This window comes from Podarcis melisellensis, assembly GCF_964234715.1.
Source record: "Podarcis melisellensis genome assembly, chromosome: 9".
Taxonomy (NCBI): domain Eukaryota; kingdom Metazoa; phylum Chordata; class Lepidosauria; order Squamata; family Lacertidae; genus Podarcis; species Podarcis melisellensis.
Genome location: NC_138541.1, coordinates 54787721 through 54803017, shown reverse-complemented (window position 1 = coordinate 54803017; position 15297 = coordinate 54787721). Strand labels below are relative to the sequence as shown.

At 42.5% G+C, this 15297-nt stretch overlaps 1 protein-coding gene across 2 annotated transcripts in view; it reads left to right on the top strand.

Annotated features, from left to right (window-relative positions):
* SGCZ (sarcoglycan zeta) overlaps nt 1–15297 on the top strand; it is a 559799-nt gene that overhangs the window by 505146 nt on the left and 39356 nt on the right. For both annotated transcript variants that reach the window (XM_081924603.1, XM_081924602.1), the window contains one exon: nt 5228–5350. In XM_081924603.1, the coding sequence (XP_081780729.1) occupies nt 5228–5350 (123 nt within the window). The remainder of the gene's footprint in view (nt 1–5227; nt 5351–15297) is intronic.

Genomic DNA, 15297 nt, shown 5'->3' with positions numbered 1-15297 from the left:
GGTGCTGATGATGCCAGTGTTGCAGGTTCAATCCCCATATGAGACAGCTGCATATTCAGGTTATGCAGATTATGTACTAGATTATTCTCGTTATGATTCTGTGATTCTCTGCTGTCCCTTAGAAAAAGTGATGGGTATGCTCCCCCCAGCTCATCTCACAATTAGCTCAGTTTTCCAGGTTTTCTCAGAGAACTCTTGGGGGGGGGTTATTTGCCCCCCCCCATAATTAAGTTCCAAATAGTCATGTAACCACCAATCTTCCCTTCTAGTCCTGCCTTCCCAACAATTAAGCTTGTGAAGATATGGTAGCAGCAATAAGGGTGATGCAGAGAATTTACAGCATGGGTAAGAAAACTAAGGCCCGGGGGCCAGATCCAGCCCAGTCGCCTTCTAAATCTGGCCCTCAGACAGTCCGGGAATCAGCGTGTTTTTACATGAGTAGAATGTGCCCTTTTATTTTAAAGGTGTCTCTGGGTTATTTGTGGGGTCTGCCTGGTGTAGAATGTGTGCTTTTATTTAAAATGCATCTCTGAGTCATTTGTGGAACATAGAAATTCATTCATTTTTTTCCTTTAAAATATTATCCAGCCCCCCACGAGGTCTGAGGGACAGTGGACTGGCCCCCTGCTGAAAAAGTTTGCAGGCCCCTGGTTTACAGCATTGGTGGAAGGCTCATTTTTAAGACCTGGGTGGTGCTTGCTTGGCCAGGAATTTCTACAGCTTCCAGGGAGCTGGGGAAATGGAGTTTCCAGTGGCTCTGTGCTCAAAATGGGCTCTCGTTCCCAGGATCCGTGACAGTGGTAGATTTTTCTCCTTAAGCACTCGCTTGTCAAAATTCCTTCTCCTCCCCACTCATTCCCCTGGTTATAATCTGAGGGAAAGGGGGAAGAAAGAGTGTTGGCAGAAGGAAAGACTGGTGCTGGGACAAGTGGGGATGGGACCTTTATGCTCCAGGTATTTTGTAGGAGTTCTTGGCATGGCTCAAAGTGAGATTGAGGGTGACACACTCTGCATCCACTCCAGAGTTCAGTATTGGTATATAAAGCTGTGAAAAGAAATTGCACCTTGTGTGCTGTGAGCCTGTCTCTCTTATTTTTCCTTATGCACCTCCTAAGTTTAACTCTTGCTGTTTCTTTTAATTCTGGTTTATTTCTTGCATTTTAGTACCTAACTGCTCATTTCTTCTGTTTCTTCTGCTAGTTTGCTCAAATGTTCAAAGGAATTCAGACTTAAACCAGACATTGCATATTGCTTGAGACTGTTCACAATAATTTTTTTCTCCTCGGGCATGTCAACAGGTTTCTTTATTTACTGGCCTTCCTTTTTCCACCCTTCAGACCTTCTAATATTGATCATTGCCTCTCCTTTGTTGCAGGCACACATACACCCCATTTTCTCATTATTTCTCATTAAGAATATTTTAAAGCACCAAGCTGTTCAGAAAATATTTTCAGTTAGCATTTTGTCTCAGCAAAAAATGATTCAGCCTTTAAACCACTGCGCTTGCTCCCATTTCTTGCTTTTTTAGTCTTTATTAAATTAGGTGCTTGAAATAGTCGATGGATGCACCAAACAAGATTAGTATCTGTAATTTACCCAGATCTTTCCCTAGAACTTTCAGTTATCCACATCAGAGGTTATTAGGACCCTGAGAATGTTAAAGGACTTTGAAATTTGTAATATGAATTGTTCTACATGGTGCAAACACCAAAGCATATTTGTGGGTGGGTTCCAGTAGCATACGTTTTCATTGACTTGACTATGTTCTCATTGATCCAGAATGAAATATGTTATTGTCTTATACCCCACCCATCTGGCTGGGTTTCCCCAGCCACTCTGGGCGGCCCCCAACAGGATATAATAATAAAAAAGCAATAAAACATCAAACATGAAAAACTTCCCTAAACAGGGCTGCCTTCAGATGTCTTCTAAAAGTTGGATAGTTGTTTATTTCCTTGACATCTGATGGGACAGCGTTCCACAGGGTGGGCACCACTACTGAAAAGGCCCTCTGCCTGGTTCCCTGTAACCTCACTTCTCGCAGTGAGGAAACCACCAGAAGGCCCTTGGAGTTGGACTTCAGTATCCTGGATGAACGATGGGGGTGGAGATGCTCCTTCAGGTATACTGGGCAGAGGCCATTTAGGGCTTTAAAGGTCAGCACCAACACTTTGAATTGTGCTCAGAAATGTACTGGGAGCCCATGTAGGTATTTCAGAACCGGTGTTATATGGTCTCGGCAGCCACTCCCAGTCACCAGTCTAGTTGCCACATTCTGGATTAGTTGTAGTTTCTGGGTCACCTTCAATGGTAGCCCCATGTAGTGTGTATTGCAGCAGTTCAAGCAGGAGATAACCAGAGCAAACGTTCATCATAACTTATCTGCACCCAGGAAAGCTTTCATGCATTACTTATACAAAAAACAGCATACGTCCATTTGGCCAGAACCTCTCATTGGTCCACCTGCCAACGAAGGCATGTGTGGCAAGCCTCCAAGTCTTACAGATAGCTTCCCTCTCTAGGTCAGTAACCAAGCACACCAAGCCCACAGATAAGTGTGAGCAAGCCATCAGAGCAAGCCAATTAGCATATATCAAAGCAAGTGAATAAACATATATGAGCTCATTCTTTCAGCAACTACCAATTAATCCTGGGGTTATCTTGATGATCAAGATAACCCTTTTACAGGCCTCCCAGAACATTGCCACCTTTTGGTTTTATACAGTTTAGTAGTGTGATTGCAGTAGACTTTAATTGTTAGTAACATATAAATACTATAGAATTTAAATAATACAGTTCTTGTTAAGTTTTGTGTTAACAGACAAATCTTTATTATGGTGTGAATGTTTTACAGAAAGCTTATGAATTTATTGTGGTACAAAATAAAAAGTGTTGTTTTTTTTTTAATGGTGCTTTTGAGAATTAACCCCAAATATGGACAATTTGAAAAAGACCTGGGTTATATCCAGAATTCTCAGATACATAAATGGGCATGATATTTACTTAGGACTTGGATGTCTTTATCGTGATTTTAATATTCTGTTGGGAGCCATCCAGAGTGGCTGGGGAGACTCAGCCAGATGGCTGGGGTATAAATAAATTTTTATTGTTATTATTGTTATTATTGAGATCAAATAGTGAATTTGGATAGCAAGGACTTTTAGATGACCAAAGAAAAATAGCTAGTTTGTTTATTCTCAGTAGGTTGTATTCAGACTTAATCATGCTTAGAGTAGACCCACTGAAAGCAGACACTTCAATTTGTGACTATTTAAGCATGATGGGAACGCCAGCAAAATAGACCTAAAAGTACACTCATCCAGCTGGGAGTAGAGCAATGGGTCAGCCACTCTGCCACCTGAAATTTTGCCAGCTCACACCAGATGTCATGGAAGGCGGAGGCTGTGTCAACTACAGGCTAGTGCATCTTAGGTTTGGGCACATTAACCTGACTCTCCTTTGCCCTTGCAACATCCTATTTCAAACCCCTGTGCTGGCTACCATCAGTGAAAACATCCCTCGTGGTAGAGCTTGACTCACAACCAGAGGCGGAGGAAGCCACTCAGGTGCCTGGGGCTGGGCGAGCCACCTATAGGGGAGGGGCAAGGGCAGGGCAAGCCGCCCATAAGGGCGGGGCATACCACAGGGCCTCCAGAGTCTGCCTGCCTCCTCCCACTCAGCCGCCCTACAGCTGGGGGAGAGGCAGCAGGCGGACTGTTTGGGCAACACGGAGCCTACGTGCACCCAAGCCACCTCATCTCTCCCAGGAGAGACGTGTGGCTCAGACACACTGCAGGCCCTGCGGTCAGTGCTGCCCGGCATTTTGTCATCCCCCTTCCTCCGCCCCTGCTTACAACCAGCTGCAGTGGCAGCCTTCAAGGCAGCAGAGCCTCCCACATGGGCAGATAAACACCTTCACAAAACTTGCATGTATGTTTGTGGTCTGATTGTATCAGTATGTTTCCAAGCACAATTCAAAGCATTGGTGCTGACCTTTAAAGCCCTAAACGGCCTCGGCCCAGTATACCTGAAGGAGTATCTCCACCCCCATCGTTCAGCCCAGACACTGAGGTCCAGCTCCGAGGGCCTTCTGGCAGCTCCCTCCCTGTGGGAAGTGAGGTTACAGGGAACCAGGCAGAGGGCCTTCTCAGTGGTGGCTCCTGCCCTATGGAATGCCCTCCCATCAGATGTCAAGGAAATAAACAACTATCTGACTTTTAGAAGACATCTGAAGGCAGCCCTGTTTAGGGAAGTGTTTAATGACTAACGTTTTAATGTATTTAAACTCTTTTATTGGAAGCAGCCCAGAGTGGCTGGGGAAACCCAGCCAGATGGGCAGGGTATAAATAATAAATTATGATTATCCTGACCCCTTCAGCAGCAAGACTCAAGGGGTGTCAGCCATCTTCACACAGGGAGGTCCACACTAAAGAAATTCCATACAATGAATTGTGGCAAATGTGGATTCTCAAGCAAATTTGATGGAGGGCTGCAGCCATTCCTTGCTCTCTTATTAAAATGCCTCTGATACATAAGCATATATCAAAACATGCATTCTTTTTCATTGAGAGTCAGGCTGAGTAGTCTCAATTAGTCTTTAGCTTCATGTGACGCTCTAAACTGAAGTCCAGAGCGACTGCAAATGCAATTCATATGCATAGAAGTAGGCCTTCCCAATCCTTAAAAATCCTTCTAATGTAAAGGCCATGTCTGAAACTTGTCCCACATCAAATATTTTTTTTAAGGGAATCCCACCTATGTGTGTTCATGTCACACACAACAAAAATTGTTTGTTATTAGGGCAACTAAGTCAACAAGAATAAAGGGCGCTCAAACAATAGTTAACTACCTAGTCTTGCCTAGTTCCAAAGTAATCAGGAGAAGTGTGTCTGGGGTGTGTGTGTGATTTTTTTTTGCAGATTTCCCTTTTAACGGGCTTCGGGGATACATCAGTTAGGCATTTAATTTGCATATATGCTTCCAAAAATACCCGCAGGGTGTGATTAAAAGAATTGTGCCATTCACTGAGACATTAATTGGGGATCAAAATACCCACCTTACATCCCAGCCCATTCTGACAGTTCTGGAACCCCCCTGCCAAGAAAACTAGGTGGCCATCCCCAGCTACCTTTTGGAAATGCTGAAAGTTGCAGTGTTGGGAGTGAAATGCTTGAGCTGATTGTGTAAGTGGTGGCCTCTGCCTCAAAGCATGGTTTTCTCTCCTTAGGTGCTGACGCTGTAGAAGCCCAGTGTAAGAGATTTGAAGTGAGCTCCAGTGAAGATGGAAGGATGCTCTTCTCTGCTGACGAAGAAGAGATCGTTATTGGAGCAGACAGACTGAAAGTCACAGGTAGGGAAGAACAGCGGCCTCCTTTTTTTATTTATTTAAAAGTGCTAATGGTATTGATGGTGGTACGTCCATAAGGTTTTCATAAGCGTACCACAGTTTATTTTAAATGAGGAAGAAGACTCGCTCTCCATCACTTATGCACATTTTTCTAATGCATGTTCATGCACTCGACCAACAGATATACCACATGTTGTTCTGAATTAAGGGTGTGGAAATAGGCCCTGCAACCAAATATGGCGGTGTGGAATGCTCCTGTTCATCATTCCAGAAATCCTAGTCCATTCCGCTCCCTACCCCAGCTTTTTGTTCTCCCCTCCCCGGCTGCTCAACGGTCAGCATTCTGTGTGCACTGAGCATGCTCAGTCTTTATTGGACTGGGCTTTTTGGGGGGGAGAGCTCTCTAAGGGTTTTCGCTAAATCTTTTTTGCCCTTGTATAAATTTTGTGGTTCCCCAAAACTACTACTACTACTACTACTACTACTACTACTACTACTAATAATAATAATAATAAAATTGTACCCCTCCCATCTGGCTGGGTTGCCCCAGCCACTCTGGGCAGCTTCCAACAAATATAAAACCACAATAAAACATCAAATATTAAAAACTTCCCTATATAGGGATACCTCCCTCTCATGTGTGGATATTTTGGGCGACCCAAGGACCAGCACTCAAGAAACATCCTTATCTTAGGCAAAGGAAAGGAAAGCCTAAGGTAGATAGGAAGGGGGTTGTGACCAGTCAAAGGGCTGAAGGATGAGTAAACTGGAAGTGGGTCGACTTGGTGGATACTGCATAAAGGAAAAAGGGAGGAGCAAAGAAAGGAGTCGGGAATGTTTGAGGAGGAAGAATCTCGGTGAAACCAAGAAACAGGAGTGAGAGGCACTGCTTCGTGCTAGGGAGTGGCATGGTGGGCACCAAAGTACCAAAATGGTGGCCAGCTGGGCCCCAAAACAGAGCCAGGGACAGAGTGGACATAGGCTGCTGCAACCTCATCCTGACTGGGAAGCCAGGAGAAAGAGAGAGCAGCAAGGTGAGTGGCAACAGATACAGTCCTGAGTAGCAACATACTGTGGTACCTCGGGTTACATATGCTTCAGGTTACATATGCTTCAGGTTACAGACTCCGCTAACCCAGATATAGTACCTCAAGTTAAGAACTTTGCTTCAGGATGAGAACAGAAATCGTGCTCCGGTGGCGCGGCAGCAGCAAAAGGCCCCATTAGCTAAAGTGGTGCTTCAGTTTAAGAACAGTTTCAGGTTAAGAACGGACCTCCGGAACAAATTCAGTACTTAACCCGAGGTACCACTGTACTTCCATGGAAGGTCCAACTCAGGGCCTTGAAAGTGAGGCTGGCAAAGGGTGGGAGGGGCATTCGCCTGGTCTAACCTCACCTTGAGTTTGTTTTTATGTCTGCTTTAAAAAAAAAAATAAACATGCAAGTTGCTGAGTCGCATCTACCTTTCTGGCTCTGTTCTTTGCGAAACTAAGGTGTAAGATCCGGATCGCTGTGATGCTGAGTTCTCCCCTCCCCTTTTGTTGTCTGCTGTCCAGACACAGCAATAAAGTAGATGGATATTCTCCTGCTGTAGAATTCGACTCTCTACCCGCAGTTCTGTTTCACATGCCATCATTAATACGGCATTAATTTATTGCGCTTTTGCCATTTTGAGAGGTTTACTTAGGTAACGCCACCCCCACCCCCAATAGTCATAAAAGCTGCCATTACCCAGCGTGTTAATAGTCGCCTGTACTCAAAATGTCAGCTCTAATTTCTCTGTGACTTAAGGGTACGTACTTAAAAGTACTCTATAAAGAGTGCTTCAAGACAGTTCACCTTGAACTGGGGAAGTCGAAACCTATTTCTTACTAGAGGACTACTCCATGGATCAGAATACCGAGGAAAGGCTTTCCCTCAGTGGGTCAGTTATTCTCCAGTGAAAGACTGCATTTCACTAAAATTTCCAAAGACTATTTTGACTGCATTGGTGGTTACATTTAATATTGCCTTAGTTTATACTTTGTTCCCATGTTCTATTGCAATGTAACAGAAGCAAGAAGTTGCTGATTCAATCCAACGTTACAAGCTGACTCTTGTTACTGCAAATTGTATAATTATATCGGTGCAGATAGCAATGTTTAGCACACTTTAAAATGTTCCGCATTATTATTTGACTTGGAAAGGGTGAATCATACAACTAAAATCATGAGATTGATTGTCCAAGGTTTATTTGACACATTATGCAGAATGAGAGGCTGACCCACCGCTTTACATTTTGTGTATCATTTTTTGAATGCTTCCCTATGTAAAAAAAAAAGGAACAAAAAATAAACCCCTAGTGTGGTAAACTATAAAATGGGGGAAAGAGCTATGCTATTTCTCTTTTGTTGTTCTAGTTTTCTACATGTCAGGAACCCTCTCTCTCTCTCTCTTTTAACTTTGAAAACAATTAAAAAATATGATACCCCATCTGCAATTTGAAATGCTGCAAACCAATTTCTACAATTTGAGTCAAGAGTAATGCATAGAACAACTCTATAATGTGAAGTGATCTCCACATCCCCAAGTGTTAGGAAGTTTCAGGGACAATCATTACCAAATCAGTTTCCTTATGATGAGAGATTACCAGATTTTTTGTGTGGAGTCTCTGTTTGCAAACATACAAGTTGAGCAAGGGAGAGCTTCCTGGCATCCAGACCAAAAGTTCTAGTATTGAAAGTATTACAAATATTCAAAAGTAAGAGCAGGTCCCCAAGCCTGCAGACTGCCAGCCAGCAACAAAAATCTTTCATATGGTTGATTTCAGCTGCATCCTTTTTTTTTCTTCCTATCCTCCCTACGTGCATATTCTCCTATTTGTATATTTACAGAGGCTTTCATTGGAACATAAATCTGTACACACAGTTCCCAGGCTAGCACAAAAACGTTTTTTTAATATATATATATTTTGCAGTTTATAACAATACACCAACAAATAATTCCCATATACCCCACCCCAGTAAACATTCTGTGTGTATGCAATGTAAATAATAAACACTAAGTTTGTAAGGAGTTTAGAAGTTTTGAGCAAAAACACCTCTTTTTGGAGAGCCAACTAGATATATACCCCCTCCCAAAAACCATGCACAGGAGTTTGCGCATTTCGTTGCCAATAATTTCCGCCACCCCAGAAATAAAATAGAATCAGATAACAGGAAAATCTGGTCTACTTGTCTGCACCAGTGGAACTACTATATACATATTGGAAATCAAACTTGGTTGATCATCACAGCATCCTTACTTTTTTACTATTCCTGATTTATCAAAGATAATGACCAGTGTGGCTGGTTTTTGAAAATAAAATATTTCTCCTATATCAGTTGTTCAAGGGAACAGTGAACATTTTTTGTATTTCTAAAAATACTCCACCCCCCACAAAAAGGCCATTGATGCTGATATTTTATAACTTTCTCTTTTAGCATAAGTCTTTAAAATCTAGCATTTGTCTTAGCAGACTAATTGGCAGTTGTCTTGTGACCAGTGAACTACTGCTAATTTTGTCTGTTTGCTAGACTTCAAAAGCCAAAGGAGAATAAATATCTGGTTCTTTTATCTAAAGCAAATATTGAGAGGCAGTCATTTTCAAGATGTTTGCCTTAGCAAGGAAGGAAACGAAACTTGAAAAATACAAGAATAAAGCTAAATATAAAAACTGAAAGAATCCTGCTGGCAGATAAAAATCTCAGATCGCTAAATGTTCTGATCTCGGTCTTAAGCAAATAATTGACACAAGCTTTCAAAACAGATGTTTAAAGTTTCCTCAAATGAATATAAAACAGCTAAGTTGCAACTGTTATGAAAAATAATAGCCTGTGTGGAGAAAGGTAAAATTACATATGTGAATGTTGTTCGGCAAATATAAACTTTTCAGCCCGTAAGTAGTTAATTGTATGGAGTGACTGGCAGTTTATTTCTAGCGGGGGCCTGGGAGACATTATGTATGATTTCTTTAGTTTGCCAAGGAATAGCTATGCTGATACAGTTTCTAGGGATTTTGGAGAAGTGATCATATGGCTTGTGGGATTTTCCATTGTGTCAGTTGGCATTAGAAACCAGTTACACTGAGGCCTGTGTTTTTATCCATACTTATAACAAATTATCTCATATCAGTCAATGTTGATATGTCAGGGCAAGCTTTTCAGCTTCCCATATAAAACGACCCCTTCCCTCCATGCATTGTTCTAGGGATTCTCCTGACCCCTCCCCAACCATTTTTTCGGGGAGGCACATGGGGAAAGACTCCTTGTACAAAGGGAAATTCTTGTGCAGGCCTCCACTGACATGACTCATTAGTTGAATTCAGTCCTCTTTGCTTAAAGGTAAAGGTAAGGGACCCCCTGACCGTTAGGTCCAGTTGTGGCCGACTCTGGGGTTGTGGAGCTCATCTCACTTTATTGGCCAAGGGAGCCGGCGTACAGCTTCCAGGTCATGTGGCCAGCATTCTGGTGAACCAGAGCAGCACAAAGAAACATTGTTTACTTTCCCACTGGAGCGGTACCTATTTATCTACTTGCACTTTGATGTGCTTTCGAACTGCTAGGTTGGCAGGAGCAGGGACCGAGCAACAGGAGCTCACCCCGTTGCGGGGATTCGAACCGCCAACCTTCTTTTTGGCAAGTCCTAGGCTCTTTGCTTACTGTCACGCAAAGTCTCTTTTTGGATTGTGGGTTATTGTTTTAAAACCTTTCTCCACAAAGACTAGGAGAAATAGTTCAGACTTGCTTCACTATTTTTAAGGTAAAGGTAAAGGTACCCCTGCCCGTACGGGCCAGTCTTGCCAGACTCTGGGGTTGTGCGCCCATCTCACTCAAGAGGCCAGGGGCCAGCGCTGTCTGGAGACACTTCCGGGTCACGTGGCCAGCGTGACATCGCTGCTCTGGCGAGCCAGAGCTGCACACGGAAACGCCGTTTACCTTCCCGCTAGAAAGCGGTCCCTATTTATCTACTTGCACCCAGAGGTGCTTTCGAACTGCTAGGTTGGCAGGCGCTGGGACCGAGCAGCGGGAGCGCACCCCGCCGCAGGAATTCAAACCGCCGACCTTTCGATCGGCAAGTCCTAGGCGCTGAGGCTTTAACCCACAGCGCCACCTGTGTCCCTTTCACTATTTTTAAAATTGCACAAATGAATACTTAAACATATGAAATGTACTTGTATTGAGTCAGCTTTCTTGGCCTCAAGCAGAGAGATTTTCCTGCTTTGTTGACTGCTAGAAATCAAACCCAGAATCCTCCATGTGGACAGTATGGGATAGGAGAGAGACCATATCTGCAAACTTCTACCCAAGTATTTTATCCAATGAAATGCAGTCGTGTCGTAGTACTTGTCCCCTGCTTCATAATATACCATAGAATCATAGAATCATAGAGTTGGAAGAGACCACAAGGGCCATCGAGTCCAACCCCCTGCCAAGCAGGAAACATTTAACAAAACATTTAACACAGATATTTCTGTGATAATAAAGGCACCATCTAGTAGTAAGGGCGTCACAATTATGGAACCCATATGTTCAGCATTGCACATAAAATATAATTACTTTAGAGGGAATTCAACACCACACTGTCGCAACATTCTGTTAATGCAAACATTTCTGCTTATCCAACAGAATCACCTCCCCCTGCACACTGTTCTGGGGTTTCCCCTTGAGCTAATTTGGGGGACTCAGGGCGCAAATAGGGGGGGGAATCACAATTGTACTAACAGGTTACCACTAGCAGGACCAGTTGGTTTATTTCGGCCATACATTTTCATTGCATCTAAAGTAGAAATTGAACATGGAGGTTTCACTTTTCATTAAAGGTAAAAAAAGGGGGGGGACAATATTTCTGTTGTTGTCTTACCACATCTTGACTCACATTTCACAGGGTCCTGCCCACAAGCCATCAGTTAGCCATGCCTGGTCTAAACTAAGTACCTAACGTCTTCTTTTACTGTGTCAAGCACTTCAAGGTAAAGTACTTATTGAATGTGTATCTGAAGGTGGGAAAAGCCTTTGAAAATCTCTTTGTGACACTTGGCACTCCAGTGCCCTGCCATATTTCATCAGTTATATCATGTCACAGGACGTAATATAAGCCGACTGATGCAAACCGTGGGGACTTGCACATGTTTGCTGAAAAATTTAAAAGCAACACAATTTGGGGGTCAGAACTCAAAGGCAACTACAAGGAGAAAGTTATCTCTGTGTTCCTAGCTTGGGGAATATAATGCCTTTTGGCAGTGTTCTAGTTGTACCTCGCAACCATCATTCATTCCTTCGTCACCTCGAGGCTAGATGACATGCGGCTGCCCTTGATGACTACTAGAAAGCTGCCGATGTTGCAGAATACATCAGTACACTGCCTGAAAAGGGGAGATCACACCAGTACTCCAAGCCTACTTTCCGTCCCCTACAGCATCACAGTTGCTCTGGTTACTTGTACCCCCTTAAGGTGTTTGGCCCTGGGTTCCTTAAAAGACTGTGATGGGTCAAAGGTCCAAAAGAAATTCTGAAGTTGATCCAGAGATAGGGATGCAAGTCATCTGGTTCACATTTTGACATGAACCTGCCTAATTCGCAGTTCCCGTATTGTTTTGCAGGTATCTTTCAGAATTTGCACTTCTGCGAATTTTGCAATTAAGCTCTCCATAACGCAAGCCCAAAATGGGAAAAAGGGTGGGGGGAGTCCACAGTGGGAAAGTGTGCACAAAAGTACTTGTATTAATGAACATAATATAGAAATAACATACAAAAATGTATATCAAGGGGAATTGCTTGCAAGCATTCCCGATTTAGGCAATGTTGCATATGAAAAGGTGAGGGGAAATGTATACAGAAATGAGCACAATTTTTTATGTGAACTTTTAAAAATATAAAATCACAAACTGATATGCAAATGGGGTGATCTGGACTATAAGTGAGAGAAATTGATGTGTCCATCCCATCCCTGTTTCTCTCTCTCTCTCTCTCTCTCTCTCTCACACACACACACACACACACACACACACACACACAAACTCACATACACAGACATTTGACATTCTTTTATCAAGTTGCATTGAACTAGACTTCCTGCACATGTCTCTGTCATATAAGGCTTGATCACAGCTGTGAGGCCTTTGATAATTTTTGTTTTGTAGACGGGAAGCAGCACTACTCCATCACAAAAAAGGAATAGTGATGAACTGTTCAAACTATGTATACAGAGAATATATAAAGAGTTATGGTAGAGGTGTTGGAATGAGTGCTAGCAGCAGTCTTTGTACTGGCTTCAGTCAGTCCATTTACTACACATATATATACACATATAAAATGTTTGTTGTGGTTTAGTCGTTTAGTCATGTCCAACTCTTAGTGATCCCATGGACCAGAGCACGCCAGGCACTCCTGTCTTCCACTGCCTCCCGCAGTTTGGTCAAACTCATGCTGGTAGCTTCGAGAACACTATCCAACCATCTTGTCCTCTGTCGTCCCCTTCTCCTTGTGCCTCCATCTTTCCCAACATAAGGGTCTTTTCCAGGGAGTCATCTCTTCTCATGAGGTGACCAAAGTATTGGAGCCTCAGCTTCAGGATCTGTCCTTCCAGTGAGCACTCAGGGCTGATTTCCTTCAGAATGGGTAGGTTTGATCTTCTTGCAGTCCATGGGACTCTCAAGAGTCTCCTCCAGCACCATAATTCAAAAGCATCAATTCTTTGGCCATCAGCCTTCTTTATGGTCCAGCTCTCACTTCCATACATCACTACTGGGAAAAGCATAGCTTTTACTATACGGACCTTTGTTGGCAAGGTGATGTCTCTTCTTTTTAAGATGCTGTCTAGGTTTGTCATCGCTTTTATCCCAAGAAGCAGGCGTCTTTTAATTTTGTGACTGCTATATACACATATTAAACAGAAAACTTTGCATTTCTACTCCTTAACCTTTAAAGCATATATCATTTCCCATATGCCCTTTAAATTTTGTAGCACAGATTTATAGAAATTTAGATATTCTGAAAGATATGTATTTCTCTGCATCAGACAGCAAGAAATAGGTCTTTACCAAGGGATGGCCTTCACTTTTGAGCTCTTAACAGTGGGTGAATATATAATTGTTTCTAAGTTCATTATAGAAAGGGAGCACATGAGTTGCATCCTCTATTGATACTGAGTTGCAGCCACAGACTCTGTCTTATGCCAGCCCATCCAATCTGCTAGTGGGAGAACATTTAATTTTGCCTGTGTAAAGGCCACCCTCATTTTTGAGATTTGGCAAGTCTACCAGATATCTTGGAAATGAGAAATACAATGGAATAAAGGAGGCATACAATTTATTAGACTGACAGTTCTCTATCTGGCTTCCACTAATGGAACCTGGCCCTAGATCCCATGGTCCGCTTTAAAAAGTATTTTCTTCTGATGTTCAACCTTTTAATTTAATTATCGCTAAACAAAAAGAGATGAGTCTAAAAGGCAAGTATTATTGATTGTCACTGGGAATAACCTTTATCAGCTGGAGTTGCCAGACAATCAGAAAACAAACAACAGCTTATTTTTTTTATCTTGGGCCAGTTGCCGGTTGTGTAACAGCCAGTGGCAACTTCCCTCCCAATGGAAATAGCAGCTTCTGAGCAAGAATATGTATTTTCATTGATATCATGGTATACTGCAAAGGATTAAAGAGCATAGCCTTCTGCCCTCACCACATTTTTTTATCCTATCTGGGCATCCCAGGTGTCTGCTATTTAAACTTTAAAAAACAAAACAAAATGGAATGCCAAGCTATATGTTTAACATAGAATGCAGTTTGTCCCTGAGGCATGGTGTGACTAAATGGGTTCATGCATTCAGGACTAACAAAACATAAATACAGAACAGGCTTGACCAATAAATGTTTCATTGGAATTGTTCATTATCTAACAAAGAAAACATGCACATGAAAAAATTGTGTGCGTGTTGTAGCTGAGTAGGCATTTGAACTGTGGCTCTTCTGTAGCCAAGAAAAGTAACTGTGTGATCTTGACAAACACATACACATACACATACAGGGGACCCATTTCAGTCACAAATGTTGCACAAATGCTAAAGTTTAAAGCTTGAGTGTCTTAACTGTACAAGCTTCACGATGACTGTTAAAGATTGCAAGAGTTTTCCTTCTGACCTTAATGGTATTAGCATTGTTCTTTCCCAGATATAATTTAGAAAATTGTTCTGTCTCTAAAGCTTCTCTATGCTTGTCTTTGAATTAGGTTATTATGATTTTTTTCCCCTGTGCTCAAAGGCAAAAGGGTTTTTAGATTCAAGAACTTGTGTCCTTTAAACATTTTTAAAGCTCTGCATCTTCAATTTTTATTTTAAAACTTAACTCATAAAAGAAAGGAGGGGTGCTTCAAAGAATGGTCTCCAGGGAAGGGAAGAGTAAACTTAAACTTTTTTTGTTTATCCAGAGTTTCCCTGAGCAACTGAGCAATTCTCAACCTAATCTTTTTAAAAACCCACACAAGAGCATTGCATATGGGGAACCATATGCTCAATAGGCAGAGGATATCTATTTTTATGATGTGTGGTATACGTTTGTGGTATGCACACACTGGAAACCTAAAGGTTGGATTACTCAAGGGCATATGTGAGAATGCCCTTGAGAATGCACTTAGCTTCAGCTGGTACAGAATGATGTGACTAAGCTCCTGTCAGGGGTAGCCTACCATGAGCACATAACATCAGTTTTAAAAGGACTGCAATGGCCACCAATATGCTGCCAATGTTTCCGTGCGTTTCCGTGCACTCTGGCATTAATCACAGTGTCCCATTGTGCCAGAAGCATTTTCATCACGCTGACCACATGACCAGTTGTCTGTGGACAAACGCCAGCTCCCTTGGCCTGAAGCGAGATGAGCACTGCATCCCATAGTCACCTTTGACTGGGCTTAACCGTCCAGGGGTCCTTTACCTTT